Genomic DNA, 20,092 nt, shown 5'->3' with positions numbered 1-20,092 from the left:
CGGTTTGTAGGTCTGTGCACAGCGTTGCACAATAGCCCTTCATTGAACTTCAGGACTGAGACGAACGCGCTGATCTTAACTATTGTGTTCACTGCGCCACATTCACGTTCTGACATTTGACAAGCAAGTGCGAGTGTAATCAGGTTCGATTGTATGTAACCCTTGCAAGCGTTTCTCTAAGTCTGCTCTCTCCTTACCTTCCACCACATTGTTCATCATAAGGTACGATACAAAAATGATCAGGGTTTTAATGGATTTTTATAATAGCTCCCGAGTCATCGATACTTTGTTTGAAAAGTGAAGCCTATGCGGAAGCGCCCTAAACCTGCCTTCCTTCTAATGGACTTTATCGCCCCTCCACGTCAAATATACGTTGTGTGCCACTTGGCAAGTCGAGCCATACTTGCGGAAAACAATGGTAAACATAACGATGACGGCTGAGTTGATTCTACTGTCAGCGAAGAAGCAACAGGAGCACGCACACAAGGAACTTATTTTTCTTTCTTTTGTTTTCGCAGTAACTTGTCAACTGGGGCATTGCGTAGTGAGACAAAATTTTACATTTTTTAGAAATCCCCTCATGTCTCCTCTCATATGAGATAACAGCAATGGACAGGCTAACGGCAAACCAGAGGAGACCTCATGGGGCCTGTGGCTACAGAAGAGATGTACGGTGACCTTTGAGTGGAAAGACACCGGCTTGCTTTAACATGTAACCTCCTTTCCTCACTCACTGTATAGAAGCACTGGAGCAGCACACGGTCTATATGCGTCTGCAGTGGTTGCGGCTGTAACAGCGGCGGTTTTGACGCTGTACAACCCGTGTGTGCGAGTGTGTTTACATTTTTAAATAACCCCCACAGCTCTAAATCTGGATGCTTTAGCCTCTTTATCCTCCCAATCGTCATTTTAAGCTGAGTTTCATTGACAAGAAACCACTTCATAGGACGACGCGCAGGTTTTCTCTTCATGCAACCCACTTTACGTTGTGATTGAAACCGGATGTGGTGTGCCTTTTTGTATTTCTTGTTTTCAGCGCAATTACCTTAAAAGCTGTGATGGGGTCCAGGTAGCCGGAGGAGGAGGAGGAGGAGGAGGAGGAGGAGGCGCTCTGCTCTACTCTACAGCAGCCCTCACCTCCCCACCTCTTCCTCCTCCCCACCGCGGCCCGTCCTCTCTCTCTCTCTCTCTCTCTCTCTCTCTCTCTCTCTCTCTCTCTCTCTCTCACACACTATCACACACACTGCACCATGAGGCTTCCTGTCAGCCCCAGACACAGGCTGCGGTCGCAAGTGGAAAATGTCACTGGGCACTTTAAAGAAGACGAGAGAGGGGCAAGAGTGAGGAGACAGAGGGATGAGAGACAGAAAGACAGAGAGAGAGAGAGAGAGAGAGAGAGAGAGAGAGAGAGAGAAAGAGAGAGAGAGAGATTGCTTAAGTGAGAAAGAGAAAGAAGAAAAGGAAATCTACTGAACTCGTCGGTCCAGAAGAGGGGACGGCGATGAGTTTCCTCTCAGGGACCCCCTGCGACACGTACTGACCCACGCTCATGAGGTACGGTGTCACTTTGTTTGTTGCTGATGATGTTTAAAAAATAAGTCCAGCTGTTTACATTTGGCATTTATTTTAATTTATTTTATTTTATTTGAAAGGGACGATGCACATTAAAGGAGCACTATGTCGTGTTGGGGACAAAATTCAAGAAAGAATAGCTTAATTTATTTATCCCCGAACAAACTAAATAAATAATCTCTCTTTATGTCCATGACTGACTAAGCTGGATAAACAAACTGACCTTAAAGGACAGCACAGTTTCATACTGTCTTACTTTGTTTATATCTGGTGGACCCTGCCACCTTTCTAGCCTCAAACAGAGTCCTGGAGACCTTATAATTCCCCAGCTTGTTGATTCACTGATGGAAAAAATAAATACTGGTATTATACTACCTTATTAATAATGTAAATATTAAAATTTCCTCTCCTAAACTTCATAGTGCCCCTTTAATCAACATTTTAAAAAATCTATATGCACCCAATTTAGCCAAAAGACAACTTTCTCAGTGTCTTGTTGGCTCTTGCGGCTGTTATTACAACAGTAAGAGGATATTATGAAGGTTTCCTGACATGCTGTTATTATTCAGAACGAGCGGTTTTGTTTCCACTTAACATCGTGTCATAATATGCATATCGAGTGCGGTGCCTCGTCTGCTCGTTTCATGATAGTCCTACTCAGACCGGGCTTTGATGGAAAAACCGCCAACACCGGATGACTCAAACTGATCACAAATTGTGTGACTTTATACGGCAGATATAAAAGTCAGAAGATCAAAATCTGAACCCTGATATTTAAAAATATATTTTTGTCTTTTTTTCAGACTTTTTTTTAGCAGGTTGTGATTAGTCAGCCACTTCAAACCTCGTCACGTAATAATAATTGGCTCTTACGGCATGGCACTTGATGTGCTCTCTGTGGTGCAGCAGCACAGGTGTCAGTGTTTTTCTGTCAGGTTTCACATGTAGCTCTGAGCGTTGCCGCCTTCTCTCAGGATGAGTGTTCTGCTCGCCCTGGATCTGTATTGATTTATAACCCTCAAAAGTATACGGCACCGTGCTCATGGTGATTGGCTGACGCAGTTTCAACGTCCAGGTTTCAGAAACATTTTCATACCGAGGTAGAAACTTGTTTGGGTAACTATGTGGTCATAACCAGCAGTTTGTCTGTGAGGGGGGGGGGGTGCTTTAGGTTTTTAACACATACTCTCCACTCTCTTCTGGGTTATACATGAATACAACCTTTTTTTTCTGCGTTGTACTGTTCAGTATGTATCAGTCCTCTCTGTTCACAGTCATATTGGCGTGGCCATGGAGATCCTGTGGTACTTGTGCGTCCTGGTGGTCCTGGTTTCAGTGGGTGCAGCTCACTCTCACAACGGCTCACAAGGTACTTTTTTTCAAGTATGTTGATAATAAAACCAGTTACTGACCTTTAGGTGCAAAGGATAGAAAACAATAATTGATGAGTTGCTATTTTTCTAAGTGACGTAACGTGGCACAGTCTGTTTTTTGCGAGTCACAACATATATTTATGAATGACAACATTTTAAAAGTGACTGAATAAACTGAATAAACAAACTGAGCCTAAAGGACAGCACAGTTTCTGAGTGTCATTAATATTGTAAATATCAAAATTCTGTGTTTAATTTTCTTCACAAGGGTTGCGATTGCAACTTTAGTACGCCAAGAGATAAGTGGTCCGCTGAAGGACAAGCCGGCTGATAAATACAGGCACCATCATCTCTCTCTTCTTCTCTGTTGTTTTGTCTCCGTCACTCAAGGACTCTCCTGCGTGAATGACTTGGTCAGCACCGTCAGCTGTAAATGGAACGGCGCTCCGGTGGCTCCTGGTGTCAACTGTTCGATCATCGGTGCGATGACCATTTTGACTTACAAGGGCAACGAGAAAATTCCCACCGAAATGATGTAAGGTTTTAGAGATACTATACTCATTTCTGCTTGCTGAAATATTACGGATGAGAAATATTTTCTGCCTTGTCCTTTGTTATGTTTTGGGGGGGGGCTTTGGAGATGAAAACGTGATGAACAGCAGCCTCATCAGTTGGTCAAATCTGCAGAACTTAATGATCATTTCTCCTCTTCTTTTTTTTTTCTAAGTCGATCTTGCAAGCTGGAGCAACATGGAAACTCTCCTTCAGGCTGCAGTTTTGTTTTTGAAAATAAAGTAAGTCACCAACGATATTGTGAAGAAGAAGACGTAAACATCTTGTCTCAGCAAAGATGCAAAACATGTGTTGTACCTAAAGGTGCAATATGTAAGAATTGTCCAGCTTTTGAATTTATACCCAAAACGAACAAGCAGCAGCATCACCCGCTAAATGTAGCTGACACTAGCTAGTAAGCTCGATTAGCCGTTCATCCAGACTGGGGACTGGGATCTGAGATCAGAGGTACCTGGACAGTGTTGGTGTTTAGGGATGTTTGAGGCGCTGTGGTTAGCTGGTTAGCATGCTAACCACATGACTTATCTCTGCAACACAGTACATGGATGTCATGATATAATTTCTTCACATCATGCTAAAATTTTTAGTTAATGCTTTCAACTAAAATTCTTACTTCTTTAAATAAAAAATCAACACAACGATAATCAACGGTCCCAATCCAAAGCTAAATGCCACGTCTTCGCGTTGCTCCACCCGTACAATGTCTGTCTCTGTTTAATTGATAATGTTAATGTCCCACCAGATGTTCAACCCTTTCAATGTCTTGCCCTACATCAAAATGGAGTGTGATGGTACGTTGGTGGAGAAGATCGCAAAATATAATCAATGCAATCATGGTGAGTGGATTATACTTATTCAGACAACTTTTTCTTGTAAAGTTATTTGCGAAGACATTTGACGCATGTGTGTGTTTGTGTGTGTGTGTGTGTGCGCGCGTTTGTGTGTATGTGCGTGCGTGCTTGCATGATACAGTCAAATTGAATCCTCCAGGTGCTCCCACTGTGAACAGCACTGCCAGTGACACCTGGATATCATGGAGCACAGGCAGCCCTCTCTCAGTCTTCATCAAAGCTTTTAAATTCCACATTCAGATCAGAGAGAATGGACAAACATGGCAGGTGGGTGCCTTTGGACATACATGTATGAATGGACATTTTATGAAAATATAACTTATATTTACAGCATGCTGTCTGGGCAGATGAATAATAGCACAAAATAAGAAAACTAAGAGTCTACAGCCATGCTAGCTGTGCTGTGAGACAGCATTTAGTCGCAGCTGTACTTTGAGCTAACAAGAAGCTAACTTATCACAATGACAATGCTAACATGCTTATGTTTCCAAGTTCACTATATTAGTTATCTGAACGTCCTTGGTTGAGAACATAAGCATGCTAAAGTCTGCTAATTAGCACTAAACACAGAGTAACACCAAAGTGTTGGATGATAATTTTTACTAATAATGGCTTATTAAAAATTGAAGCTGCAGTTGTTTATTTTTTGCCACTTGGAGGCAGCAGAAACAAGCTGTAGCAGCAAATCAATATTTCCCCTTTTAAACTGGGTTGGCACGCTTACAGGGTTGGGAGTGTAGCCTACTATAAGAATTTTACATGCATACAGATACTTATTGCCTTATTAAAGTTTCTACTTGGTAGGTATCACAATATTAAAGTAATGTAACATGATTATATTATCTGTTACGTTTGCACTACTTGAGGAGTAAAGAAAAGAGAAAAGAAATATTAGTAAATAAACTGAAATTAAGTGAAAATAGAAAGGGATATGCTATCGTACATCATTCTCTTTTTTTTCTTAAAGTTGTTATACCCTTTGCTACTGAATATAATCTGTGTATTAATTACATCTGTTTTTCTGTAACCTTACTGGAATACAGTCACCTTTTTTGTATCCTGGCTAAGCAATCCCTTTACTTTTATTCTGCTACTCCCCCAGACTAGAAACTGGTTACCAAAGTAGCAAACAGTTGCTGCACTTCAACTACATACACCATCATCATTCAGTCTTTTTTCGGGCCATTATGTCGAACATAAATCCAATATTCACTCTCTTTAAGCTCCAATTTTGGTCTCTGCCAACTCGCAAGAAAATATTTTGGCCTCTAGCTGCTAACTGCTCCACTATATTCACGCACTCACTGTGTCTCTGCTATCTGGATTTGAGCAGGTGGTGTACAGTTTGTATTTCTGCTTTTTAGCAGAAACAGCTAGCCGCTGGGCAGAACACTTTGTCAGATATTTCAGTCTGGACCAAAGTAGTGGACCGACTGATAGTGCCATCCAGATAGCCGTGCTGCCAATGGCTTGACATTATTTGACAACACAAAGCCCGGTCTGTTGTATATCTTTGTCCCCGGCAGTTTCTTATAGCTTTTACATACAGTATCTGACTAAAGTGAGTACACCCCTCACATTTTTGTAAATATTTTATTATATCTTTTCATGGGACAACACTGAAGAAATGATACATTGATACAATGTAACGCAGTGAGTGTACAGCTTGTATAACAGTGTTAATTTACTTTCCCCTCAAATAACTCAACACACAGCCATTAATGTCTGAACCCCTGGCAACAACAGTGAATGAAAATGTCCAAATTGGGCCCAAACTGCTGAAGACAAGTAGAGTAAGGACATGGATCACTGGAACCATGTCCTGTGGTCTGATGAGACCAAGATATACTTATTTGGTTCAGATGGTGTCAAGCGTGTATGGCAGCAACCAGGTGAGATGTGCAAAGACAAGTGTGTCTTGCGTCCAGTCAAGCATGGTAGTGGGAGTGTCATGGTCTGGGTGAGTGTCATGAGTGCTGCCGGCACTGGGGAGGTACAGTTCATTGATCGAACCATGAATGCCAACATGTGACATACTGAAGCAGAGCATGATCCCGTCCCTTTGTAAACTGGGCCGCAGGGTGGTATTCCAACATGATAACGACCCCAAACACACCTCCAAGACGACCACTGCCTTGCTAAAGAAGCTGAGGTTAGAGTATAAGGTGATGGATTGGCCAAGCATGTCTCCAGACCTGAACCCTATTGAGCATCCGTGGGGCATCATCAAACTGAAGGTGGAGGAGCGCAAGGTCTGTAACATACACCAGCTCCGTGATGTCGTCATGGAGGAGTGGAAGAGGATTCCAGTGGCAACCTGTGAATTTCTGGTGAACTCCATGTCCAGGAGGGTTAAGGCAGTGCTGGAAAATAATGGTGGCCTCACAAAATATTGACCCTTTGGGCACAATTTGGACATTTTCGCTTAGGGGTGTACTCACTTATGTTGCCAGCTGTTCAGACAATAATGGCTGTGTATTGAGTTATTTTGAGGAGACAGTAAATTTACACTGCTATACAAGCTGTACACTCACTACTTTACATCGTGGCAAAGTGTCATTTCTTCAGTGTCGTCCCATGAAAAGATATAATAAAATATTTGCATGTGTATTTTAATGTGTCATGTTCGTGTATACTTTGGAGATACACCCTCATTTTGATTTCTTGCCGAATTTTCATCTGTCACCAGGAGGCCCGCAATATGTCCAGGGAAATATCAACGCTAAAAATACCTTCTCGGGAACTAAATGGGCACTTCCATGTCAGGGTGAGAGTCCTCCCCCCTGAATGGGATCACAGCCATTGGAGCAACTGGAGTCCAGTAACATCCTGGGTCATAAGAAACAAGGAGGACTTGCCACAGGAAACAGGTAACGACACTTTCCATTTCCAGGTTGTTTGAGCAACAAAAAAAAAAACAACAGCTCACAGGCTTTTTGATATCAGTCTCAACATGATTGCTGTTCTCATTTTAAGGAGGGAAAATATTGACTGTACTTATCAATATACTTTACATGGTGTAACATCAGCTGTGTGTTTCAGGGTGGCTTCTGGATCAGACACGACTGATTATGTGGGGAGGGATGTTCACCTTCGTTCTCTTCCTTATCGTAATGCTGGTCATTCACAGGAGTTGCGCAAACAAAGGGTGAGTATAAAGCTTTCTTTTGTGTACAAGTGTCTGTGTGTGTGTGTGTGTGTGTGTGTGTGTGTGTGTTTGCATGTATGCATTATGTCAAAAATAATGGTTTCCTTCTGCAATTTCAGGCTCCACAAAGAGAAGCCGGTACCAAACCCTTCAAAATACTTCCACACTCTCCACTCTGTCCATGGGGGAAATCTAAAGGTAAAAATAAATCTTTTCACCACATATAAATCCTTTTCACCCCAACATCGTTCCACATAGAACATTTAGACACATGTGCATCAGAGACTGCAGGCAGGTGTTACCACCAAAAACTATTAATACACACAGGTAACATAACACTGACTTATGCTTTGATCTATTATGATTATTATTATCAGATGGATAGATATTAATGTTAAATCAGTATTCAGCTACTCACTTTTTCTCTCCAAGTTTTTACTTTGATCAAGCAGCATTTTGACCTTAAACTCTAAAATGTGATTTTTTTTTTCTCTCACTTTAGAGAGAAAGAAAAGTCAGAATTCTCAGTTTAAAGTCAAACTTTGAGAAAGAATAAAGTCAGAAGGGCTAAAATGATATTGCTAATGTTTGCAACACAGGGGCACACTTTTTTTTCCTAACCGCTCCCAGCTGGAGTACCCCAGGGTTCAATTCTGGGACCAGTTTTATTCTCATTCTCATTCTGCCGTGTCAAGTCTTCATCCTGCATACTATAGGCCCAGTAACCCAATACAAAAGTTTGAATGGCTGAGAAACTATTGCAGTACCACTCTACAGTACAGAATACTCCATTACATTTAAAGTTCTGCATTAAAAATAATACTTTAAGTTACGTATGTTTTGTGGGCTCTGTAGTCTCCAAAGTAACTCGAAACTGCACCGGTCTTGCAGTCATTTAACACTGTTGGACTCAATATGTGTTTAAAAAACAAATGATCGAAAGTGATACCCTTTAAGTGCTGTAACGTTTCCTTTTTTAAAATAATTTTTAACAATGAGAATATTAAACTTAAGTATAAAATTCAGTTCAAAGTCACTGAGACTGAAAACAAAAGCTTTTTCCTAGCCACCATTGTTAGCATAAACCTATGGCATTATACATTGAGAAAAACAAGTCAAGCAGGTAGCAGAATTGACTTTCAATTATATTGTTATTTGTATTATTTGTGCTTTTCCTTGCTCATTGTTTGTTTAAGTCAGCGCGTCTCCCGACAGAAAACCGCAGTTGACGTTTTGCCAGCATGCATGATGATGGTGCCGTTGTCACAACAACAAGTTAGCAACAAGTCTGTCTGCTGACTCATCTTTTTTCCAAAAAAAAAAAAAAAAAGATTTCTACACTGCTGATTTATTTCGAAGAGGGGTTTAAATGTGTTCGTCAATCGTACAGGGTCACATATTTTACACCTAAAGGTGAGTTTTTGTTCTTGAGGGGTGCCACTCAGCCTGTGAATACAGTTGTTTATTGTCTCCTGAGGCTTTATTTATGATGTTATTATTGTTATCTTGGATTGATTTATAACAGGAAGCCTGTGTTGCAAACAGCAGGTGTCTAGTTTAAAAGATGAGGGCGTTTTACCAGGCAGGAAAAGGGGGAGGGAGAGCATGTTAATTGCTGCATTATGTGAAGTGTAGGGTCCAGATGTTTTGGGGTCTGCTGCGTCAAATTCGACCATGGAAAGTAAATACTGCTCATGGGCATACTTCCCCTGCAAGCCTCCCGAGTCAAACAGGCAGGAAGGTTGAATACAATAGGAGGTAGAGTCTTTGCTGTCAGGGAACCTTTGGCTGATGCATGACCTCCTTGCCTATTTTCTGCTTGCAGCTCTGGTTCAGGTTAATAAGAAGTAAGGGGATGTCACTCGCTCGCTCAACAGCAATTACCAGTAAGAAGAGCAGAGCAACCGCTGAATGTCCCAGATTAGAAAAAAAAATACGTTTTTAAACCACATAAAGATCAGAGGCCTCTTGGTGTGGTTTGTCTGCCGCTTGTATTCCAAACTTACACTCACATAAGTAGCAACTTCTGCCATTGACTCGCACTTACTTCAACATTTAAGAACACGTCTTTCTTCAGGTGTGTTTTCTACCCTAAATCTCTCTTCCTTTTTTCACCAGAAATGGCTGAATCCTCTGTCAGCCCCCGACTCATTCTTCACAGCCCAGCCATGCGACCATATCTCCCCGGTTGAGTTGTGTGAAAGCTCTGACGTGGCCCCCTCCACCTCCCCCTCCTCCAGCTCCACCAGCGCCCTGCTCCACTTCAAGAGCTACCCCTCGGCCGGCTCGGACACCAGCGGCGTCGCTGACAACTCCTCCTCTCTGTCCGACTTCTCTAACAGGGGCTACTTTCTGTCCAGCTCCTCCGGCGTCTCAGCTCGATCCGACCCGAATCCTGCCTACTTCACCTACAAGGAGGATTTCCACAATCAGCACAACAGCCGCCCCCTGCACCTCTCCCTGTGCCCCTCATTCACCTCCTGCCCGACCTATGAGAGCTTGAAGAGGGAGCCGCAGAGCCCTGACTCTGGCTTTGGCATTGGGAAGGAAGATGAAGAGGACACAGGAGGTTTAAATTTTGAGGTTGTAGAAAAGGAGGAGGTTTCAGATGTTCACCAGACCTCTCCTCTCCTCATCCTCCCTGTACATCTTCCTCCCCAGATGTGTCCCCCTGCCTCAGCTCCGCCCCCACCTAATGCTCCCAGTCTGATTCAGGATTCCTCCAGTAGTCAGCAGGTAGATACACCTGTGGCAGCTGCCACTGGTAGCTATGCAGCGTGGCCTTTGGCCAGTGCCATGTGTAGGTCTACCTCCATGCCTGTGGAGCCCTGTAGAACAGGCTATCTGACGCTCAAAGAGCTGCAGACAACATTCAGCAATAAATCCATCTGAAAACTACTTGCATGCATCTGGAAGTATCTCTTTCTCTAATGATAGTATGCATGTATGTAGAGATGCTACAGATGTCATTGTTAAAAAAAAAAAAAGCAAATACAAGATGCAAAGCAGAAATCTCCACTTCAGAAGCACTTATCTATTATCTAGTTTTCACAGAGGCTTTTGTTCATGGATCTGAACATTTTATTCTTCAAACATGGCAGAAATTATTTTTGTCAACAGCATTTTCAGATGTATTGATTGGTAAAGAGAGACGTCCAAAGTTCCCTCTGTGAAAAGCTTTGGCTCTGATATGTCAACACAATGAAACAAGACATTTTAAACTGGCTTCTTCCAATGTTCAGATGTTATGGAAAGTCATGCAAATGAGATAATGCCTCATCTCTATATTTAAACACCATTAAAAAGCCATCTGACTGATTGTTAAATCTAATCTGACTGTGAGTTCAAGCATCTCCAGAGAATGTGTCTTGTTCAGTTTTGACTAATAATTGCATTTTCACGAATTGTATATTTTTAAAGGAGACATATTATGCCACAATATTCAAGGTTTGGGTTACAACTAGAATAGGTTTACATGCTTTGGTGCTCATAAAACACATCAGTTCTCTCGTCCCGTCCATTGCTGGTGTCTGGAATGCTCCATTTTTAGCCCCTGTCTCTTTAAGACCCCCCTCCTGAATAGTCTCCTATGATTCGTTCGCTCATCACGCCTGAGCCAGCACTGCTAACAACAACCAAACAGCTGTGCTTAATCAATTATCAAGTGCCAGAGTAGCCACTAAGCATACGTTATGCAAATGTTTGACTCTTTGATGTCACAAAGTCACAGAATTTAAGGTGGGCCTACTGACGAGGCGTCTGAGGAGCAACTTATATGAGATACTGAAGGAAAGGAAAAAATTAAAATGCTTAAGTCTCCTTTAATACTTTAAACCTTCACCGATGAATGTTTGTTCACTTTTAGAACTAACAACAAGCTGAACACAAATAACTGACACGTTATCTCCTTATTAATGTAAGTTTTTTCCAGTGAACCTGTTCAGGTTTATTCTGAGTTGTCTTTCTGGCTCCCTCATAAGTGAAGGTCTAATACACATTTTCCTTCTAACTCAGTTTTGGTCTCCACCAGCTCTAAATATCTGTCATGATAGCTGCTAAATGCTTCACTACTCTTAACAGCTAGTCACTAACCTTTTAAGCTGTCTCGCCCCTGGACAGCTAGCGTACAGCGACGCTGCTGAAAACGAGGTTGGCACGAGCGGTGAGGGTGAGCCAAAACAGAAATGTGTGTTTTATTACTCAGTGTTTTAGTGTGTTTTATTTGCATTAGCGTGCAAATATATTCAGTGTATGAAATAACATCCAGGTTGAGAAATATATGGAAGTCACCCTGTGAAGGGGCTCTGTGGTCTGTTCATGTCAGCTGCCTCCATTTCTAAACTGGCGTCAGCTGCTGCTGTTCTCTGATAGAGGAGCAGAGAGAGGCAGCGTTCAACAACTTAAACAAATCAACCACGGGCTTGAGACGGGGAAGGCCTCATTTTTCACAGCGCATTGCAAATTGCTCACATATGGGCGATAAAAAAAGTGACTAATACATGTAAATTGCTGTAATTGTTGCATAGAGCCCCTTTAATGACACTGCCTTTAAAAAGTTTGCTTTTTATTACTTTAACCTCAATCTTGCAAAGATAAATGTAGCAGGAGCTCTTTAAAATAACTAAAATCATTTAAGGGTGAACATGTGTGTTGTGTTTTGACGATGAAGATGCTTATGAATTATCTTTAGCACAGAGCATGCGAGCCTTGCTTTACAGTTGAATCAGATGTTATTTTCCTGTGTGATGTCTGCTGTTGCTCACACAGTCCAGGCTGATGTTTAAGGATATGAAACTGACAAACAAACGAGCATTAACTGAGTTGATTTTAGTCTGGACTGATCTGCTGTCAGGAATGAGGCAGCTGGTTTGCCACCGATGTTTTTTTGGGGGGGGTTTTTTTCAGTCCGTCTCATTTTGTTTGGACGTCTTTTACAGGTCATTTCATGCTGTTGAAAGAAGAAAAAACCTTTAATCGTTATTTTATAAACAGATCATCCATCCAGCAATACAGCTGCACCTGGTTAAACTATCCCACCATGAAGCATTGTGTGTACAGTTATAACCGATTCCATGTCATATTTATCAGACTGCTATTTGTAGATTCATGTAAAACGTTGAGGTTGTTGATGAATGCTGCGGCTTCTGTCTCTACATGCAGTACATTTCCGTTGCACTCAGTGACATCTGTGCAAGAGACCAAACAAAATAAAAAACCTCTGGTAGAAATGGGTCACCCTTTGACTTCCTGTGTCGTTGTGGAAGAAGAGCTGAGGGGTGGGCATGTGAGAGAGAGAGAGTGAGAGTGTTATGAGAGACTGAGCCCGAGTTGTATGTGTGTGAGTGTTTACATGTCCTGTCAGGTGGTCCTGGTGGTGTGTGTGTGTGTGTGTGTGTGTGTGTGTGAGAGAGAGAGAATGCGAGCGTGTGTATTAGTGTGTGGTTTGACATTTAACTCCGACACAACCAAGCAACATCCGCTCACCTCACAGAGGATTTACAATATTTAGCCATGTCAGTAAGAAAGTGCGCCGAGATGCTGCTTTTCATCGGTCTTTCTCCATCTCTCTACTTTCCATTTCACAAGAGCTTCATCTGTTAACACATCATACCCAAAGTATGTCACGACACTTCACACACAAAAGAGGCGATATTTGTCATAAAGAGAGCGCCGTTATGTGCTGTTGTTACTCAAAACTGAAATTGAAAAACTGATGCAATTGAAGTACATAAATTAAGCACTTGGAATAAATTCAGGGATCTAATCACATCAAAATGATCACATAAAGCAGACTTTAAGTTGTTAAAACTGCTAAGCTCGTACAACTTAAATCCAATAGTCTGCTTAAATTAAGGCAATTGGTTTCCTTACTTCTTTAAAGAAAAGTCAGCCGTACAAAAAATAATGAAACAAAATATAGCAAGAGAAGACTTCCCACAAATGTTATTTATGTACAATCATTTAAATGCATAATAATGACAATAATCATAATTATAATGTTGTATAGCACTTTACAAAAGGAATCCAGCACATGAGAAGAGAATAATCCTGATGAGGAAGAAAATACATAAAGTGATCAAAATTAGATAAATAGGAATAAATTAAGCTGATAAAAAACTAACATTAACCGTTTCCCAAAACTTTCCTATTGAGATAAATCCACTGAATCTTCACAGGAGAATGTTTGTCATTTGTCAGCTTTCTGCCCCCCTGAGACAGTCTGTAGCTCACCTGCAAGATCCAATCTTTATAAACCAAAGACAGACGATGTTCGTACCTGAAGATATTACTGACCAATTTATCCAACCTGTTCAAAAAGAATGACAATTAATTGAATTTGTGTTATAATTATGACATAAATGTAATTAAAATAATAATAAATAAATGAAAGCTTTTTTTTTTTTTTTAAAGGTGCACTGTGTAGTAGAGACGTTTTAATCAGAAGAGAAAACATCCGCATTGACTGATTCTAAATGAATAAACAAACTGTCATCACAAGACAACACAGCTGCATATCAAACTAATCTGTGGAATCAAACTCATCATCACCGTATAAATATTGTAAATGTAACCTGAGTTTGAATTTCTTTTTTCAGAACTACATTGTGCACCTTTAATTTCTCCTCAATAAAAAAAAAAATTGTCCCTGCCCTCTGCTTTTAAACTGAGAAATAGTGACAGCAAGACTGAAAATAAAAACTGAAGACGTGAGGTGAACAGACACAACAAGCTCAAGTTTTACCTCAACACTTTCAGAATGGTTTAGAATGAAAATAATACACACGATGATCAACAAACAGTAACAGATTATGTCATAGAATTTAGCTTGAGTTCATAACAACAGTTCAGAACCATTTAGTTTGGATAAATAACACAAATATTATATATGTTTAAAAATCGAACAAACATTGGGTCAAAGTACTGATCATCTTGGCTTTGACTGGTGATCCAATGATTGTTCTACCTGTATATTTGATTAAATGAACCCAGTATTGTGTCTTTGCTATAGATTTTTACTCGAGTGTGAATATCCTTTGTTAGACTGGAAGACATTTCTTCACTCACCACAGCCACAGTTTGCTCGCCCTGCCACAAGCCTGCAGAGCAGCTTCTTTCCTCAGACGCAGCTCATCCTATAAACAGTTGTTCACCACCAAAATAGTTTTATTGTTTGACTTGGTTGGTTATTTATCCATCCATTTAAATAACTGTTTTGTGAGTAGAATTAAGGGCTTATAGCTAAAATGTTATAAATCCTAATTAAATTGAATCTTCACAGGATGGACTGCAGGATATGTGATGCAATGTGTTCATTCTGCCACTAGGTGACATTAGATAACTGAGCAAACCTTCCCCTCTCTGGGACCTAGTTGATGACTTGTCTGTGCAGCTGAAGACTGGCATCCTAATCCTTTTTGATGCAGTCCCTGCACCCTGATTCAATAAATATTATCTTCAGTGTGCTGCTAGGGACCTTCAGGCGTTCGATCCAGCTGCAGTCTCAGCCTGTTTAGATTTCCTCTGCCTGCTCGGGTCGATCCGTGAGGAAGCTTTGACCAGCTGGCCAGAGGAGATGGAGAGGGAGACACAGGGAGCACATAAAACAGAGCGAGAGAGAGACAATGAAAAACATTCCTTGTAAATTCTGCTGGCTTGTTTTGGATCTACCTCCCAGTGGAATGGGAGCATTTGGGGTCAGGGTGACTGTGTGTTTCATCCTTATTACCTGGAATAGAAACAGAGAGCCAGAGCTCCGCTGCCAGGAGGAAACACAGCAGTCACAACCACCGCAGGGGTTGAATCAGTCGGGGCCAACGTATAAAAGAGGTTGTAACAAAGCAGTGAGGATAACCAGGGACAGCTTGTTCTGAAGGCAAAGGACACACATTGTTCTAGCCATTTGTATATAAAGACATGTCGATGACTATAACTATTACTATTAATCTTGTGTTTTCAGCTAAAAAAAAAGGACCCAAACGCAAGACACAGTGACAGGCAGTTTAAAAACAAAAGGCAAGATTCCTCAATAAAGCTGAAATCCCCCCCAAAATCTAAATGCAGGCAGTAAAAGAGCAGACGAGGAAAAGGCTGGCACCAGAAAAAAAAAAAAGCAAAGGAGAATTCAAGAAAGAACTAAAGAAAAATACTAAAACTTGGAATAAACCAAGAAGCCACAGGGAGCACAAGAACCAACAGAGTGAGGGGAAACCACAGGCTTAAGTACACAGGGACTAATTAACAAAAGAAACACCGGTGACCAGCATAAACAAAGGAGGGAAAAAGAAAAAGACAGGAAGAGTAAAGCAAAACATGACACACGAGGGGGGAACTTACAAAATAAAACAGGAAATGAATGCTGAACAAACAACCGCAAACCAAAACAATAAACTATTTATATTTCAAAGCCTATGCTTTTTATTTTTAATAGTATTACTATTTGATATTCATAGTATTTTTTTCATGGTGGTTCTTAAACCCAATATTTTCTGTTTTGTTTAAAGGACCAGTTTGCAGGATTTAGTGTGAGCTACTGGGAGAATATGAATTTAATATCAATAATTATGCTTTCATTAATGAATGCTCACCATAGATTAAGCATGGCTGTGTTGTAACCTTAGAATGAGCCATTTATATCCACAGAAGGTGAGGCGGCGGGTGTTTTGTTTGTTGCAGTCTGCTGCCTCACCACTCGATGCCACTAAATCTTCACAGAAAGAAGCAGTAGTTCAACATTCCGGGAAATGGAGTTATTCACAGTCTTGCGGAGGATGAGAGGAGAAGTTTGATACCACTCTTGTGCGTGTTAGCTTAATGGGCTAGAGCAAACAGCTAGCCAGCCAGTTAGCTTAGCTTAGCATAATGTCTGAAAAGATGGGGAAATAGCTCGTCTGGATCTGCCCAAAGCTAACCAAAACTGTCCAGCAATACTCACGTAGATTACTACTTAGCACATTACATCTGGTATACCTTTGTATACCTTTGTTACCTTTGTTTGTTGCTAGCTGTTTCCCCCTGGTTGGAGTCTTCGTCCTATGCTAAGCTAAGCTAACCAGCTGTAAGTGTTGGCTTTGCACTTAACGTAGGATGGATTTCTGATCTTCCAGTTTGGTCAGCAGGCATTTACTGTTTAACATTCTGAACATTCACAGTGTGCTTGCCAAGTGTCCGTTCCTGAGCTGAACCGCAAGAATATCTGAGGTCTGAATTCAACCAAACTGTGAATGCAATGCCCCGTGATTATGTCAGCCGCTAACAATATGTTTCTTTTGTTATGCTTCTGGCTCCAAAAGTCGCCAATCGCCGCAAGATAAGAGAGCGCAAATATCTGATTGCTAAACTTTAAAAACAGCAGCTGAGAAGAGCCGCATGGCTCACCTGGAAGTTGAAAGAAAGGTCAGCTGACTCCGAGGTCAAAGCGACGAAAGAATCAGATGAGTGCAGTGGTAGTTTTGTGTGATGCTGTTGCTGGAGCTCATAAAACAGATACCGAACAGAGAGATTAATAAGAACTTCTGATTTAAGACTGCAGTGCGTCCAAATAAAACACCACCTGAAAGAACACCAGAGGAGGATTTCTGGGCCCAGACGGAACCGAGAGAATTATGAGCCCCACTGGGGAGGGAGTGTCTGACTCCTAACAGATAGTCAATGTTTACTGAGAGATTGCAGGGACTGCATCAGGTGGTTTCAGACGGGTCACTTAGTTTAGACCGTAAGTTTACATCGGTCGGAAAAACCGGAGGAATGTTCTCCTGATGTAAGTGCATAACAGTGTAGGAAACCCTCGGGACCAGTGGCGGTAATGTCCAACAGCTGCGCTCATGTTAACACATGTGCACACATTCTGCCTCTTGTTCTCCGACAGGACTGCATTTTACGTGCAAACAACCTCAACAGGGGTCACGGAAGAGTTACTTCACCTTCCTCTACATCCTCTGCAGTTTTCTTCAATTAAGAGAGAATCAGGAAGTGGTTAGTGTGCGTACAGTTAACAGGCGTCTGAGCGAGTGAGTAAATATGTCAGTTCATATTTTCACACATATATTTGTCAATGTGTGCACCAGGTTGATTTATTACTGCCTGAAAAATTGTGGCTCCAAACCAACGCTTGAAATACTGTTTGGTTAATTGCTCCACTTTTAAACGAGATAAAATGTGACTGATCTGAGAGGAGAACATCTTTATGGTGGCTTTGCTCACAAAGGAAAGGATCAGTATTTTGGGGAAATATCCTTATAAACTATATTCATTACATTGTCCTCTGACATCAGCTCAGGGTGAGAAGCTCAAACTCTGGGATAACGTTCTGTTTCTGTGTTCCAGGTTGCAAGTCGTATAAATGTAGAGAATCTGACAAGTTATCATCATTTCCCTTCTCCGATTGATCAGCAGCTAAAAAGGTGATTGATAGTAAAATTCTGAAGGGAAATTGGGCCACAAGTTCAACATAAAACAACATATGTGATAACCAAGTTAGCAAACGTTAGCGTTTAACCACTTCCTCGTTGACATTTCTGTTTGTTTGTATCCAGCGCGTTTCAGTTTCCGGGCTTAAATAAATGTGTCCAAGACGTGTAACGTTAGCTGATGTCTAATGGAAGCCAGCAGGTTATCAAATATGCTGTTTTATCTTGATATATGGCCAAATGTCCCTCCAGATTGTTACTATCCATTGACTGTTCAGTTGCTGATCAGTCAGGAAGTGGTGACATTACAGCAAATTTGTCCGATTACCAAGGTTATAGCACAGCCATAAAGAGGAGCTGCTGTCTCTAGTCTTTATGCTAAGCTAAGCTAAACCACCCATTTCTAAATAGAGTGGTATCGATGTTTTAATTTCTTTGCATAAAACAAATCAAAGCCCAATGAGCAAAAACATATCCAAAATCCGTCTATAGAAGGTCTTTGCGCGATGTTGGAAAGACTTGAACGTTAGCCTACTTGATAAAGGCCGGGTGACCAAAACACAGTTCATAATACAGCTGATGTATAGCTTGTCTGGTAAAGTGCATGTCTACTGAGGATTAGGATCGGAGTTTAAGCTTTTGCTAAAATGTGCCCGTCATAAAAACTTCTTCTTTAGACGTCTGTGACTGAAGTTAGTAAGATGTCAAAAATAACATGGTTGTAATTCCTAAAATGCTGAAATATTTCTTTTAAAGGTCACAAGCCAAAGAAAAGTTGGGAGTCACAGCTTTAAAAGATAATCAAGCGAGGCCCATTACGCTGTGAGAAATTCCACAGATAAAAGAAAGTGCACCAACAGACGCCGCGAGATGAAAATCCTGCCTGACAGTTCTTTGGTTCGGCCTTTGGGTCCAGAAATTCAGACTTTAATATACTTCATACTTTATAATCATTTGATTAAATCTGTGAGGAACATTTCATAGTTTCATCTGCCTGGTTGCACAGAGCTCTTCAGTGACCAGTCCTCCGCCTTGTCCCCCATCTCAGGCTTCACCTCCTTCACTGCAGCCTCCTCTCTTTCCCCGTCAGTGTATCCTCCTGTACTCTGTGCTGTAATCACATGTTTCTCTTGCTTGCATTTTGTCTTGCAGCTGCCTCTGAAGCGCAGCATTACAGTCTTAATTTGGGTCTGGAACTGCTCAGATTATAGCTCTCGCTGCGTGTGTGGCTGCAGCAGATGGGAGGAGAATGGAGGAATTCAGCACAGAGGAAGTGCAGTCCCGGAGGAGGGTGACCAGGAGTTTAGTGACTTTTGTGAATAGACCCCGAGGAGTTTGTCCGCCAGTTAAAGGAACAGTTCACCCCCATGCCGATATAAAGTAGTAGTCCGCAAATCATTTTCTGGAGCCTCGTGGCAACAACAGCGTTGCGTCGTTCTCCTGAACAACTGAGGAACATAAAATGAGGACTTCATCTAAAGTGTTAAAAACTATCATAAAAATAACATAAATCGGCTCTGTACAGCTTGCCTGGTAAAATTCAAGTCTCCAGAGGCCAAAGATCACAATTTGATTTGTAAAATACTTTATTTACAACCTTTTTTGGGGCATTTTCACTGTAACTGCTAAGCTAATAGCATTAGCACACACCCCATATGAAATAGATAAACAAGTTCAACCAGGTGTCAAAGGTGTAAATGACATCTTTTCAAATCAATCAAGTCATCCAAAGTCTTGGAGTACGCCTGATGAACTGTAGGGTCAGCCATTTTAACTTTAATTGTTTGCTTGTTTGTTTGTTGCTTTTGTTGTTGTTGTTGTTTTTTCACACTTTCAAACAAGTCCCCATCTGCTTCAGCTGTTCTGGGGAATGCAGGATCACCATTTTGCTGTGATCTCCCAAACCAGAAATGTTTCGCGGGCAACAGAACTTCGCCTGACTTTCCGTCGGCACCGAGAGAGTAGATGCTGAATTTTCATTTCTGGGGTGAACTGCTCCTTTAAGCTCCACCCTACTCAGTTAACGGTGATAGGCATTATCCAGTCGATTAACATAACTTAACTTTTAAAACAACTTTTGCCTTTCAAAATAAGACTTATTACCACACTTGCTGGCAACAGCCTTTCATCCCTGTCAGATCAATGCGCCGACACTTGTTGCCTGAGAGT

General features: G+C 41.3%; 1 protein-coding gene across 1 annotated transcript; it reads left to right on the top strand.

Moving 5' to 3' along the window:
* Positions 1-1,249: 1,249 nt before the first annotated feature.
* On the top strand, positions 1,250-12,749 carry il2rb (interleukin 2 receptor, beta). Its single transcript, XM_030408879.1, has 10 exons — positions 1,250-1,554; positions 2,847-2,941; positions 3,336-3,480; positions 3,673-3,739; positions 4,261-4,354; positions 4,491-4,636; positions 7,059-7,239; positions 7,412-7,517; positions 7,637-7,715; positions 9,636-12,749. Exons 1-10 carry the CDS (start codon positions 1,550-1,552, stop codon positions 10,407-10,409), a joined length of 1,692 nt encoding a protein of 563 aa, XP_030264739.1. The 5' UTR covers positions 1,250-1,549; the 3' UTR covers positions 10,410-12,749.
* The last annotated feature ends 7,343 nt before the right edge of the window (positions 12,750-20,092 follow it).

The sequence above is a fragment of the Sparus aurata genome, chromosome 23 (genome assembly GCF_900880675.1).
Source record: "Sparus aurata chromosome 23, fSpaAur1.1, whole genome shotgun sequence".
Classification (NCBI taxonomy): Eukaryota; Metazoa; Chordata; class Actinopteri; order Spariformes; family Sparidae; genus Sparus; species Sparus aurata.
Note: the sequence above shows the minus strand (reverse complement) of the source record. Positions and strands in the feature narration are given on the sequence as shown.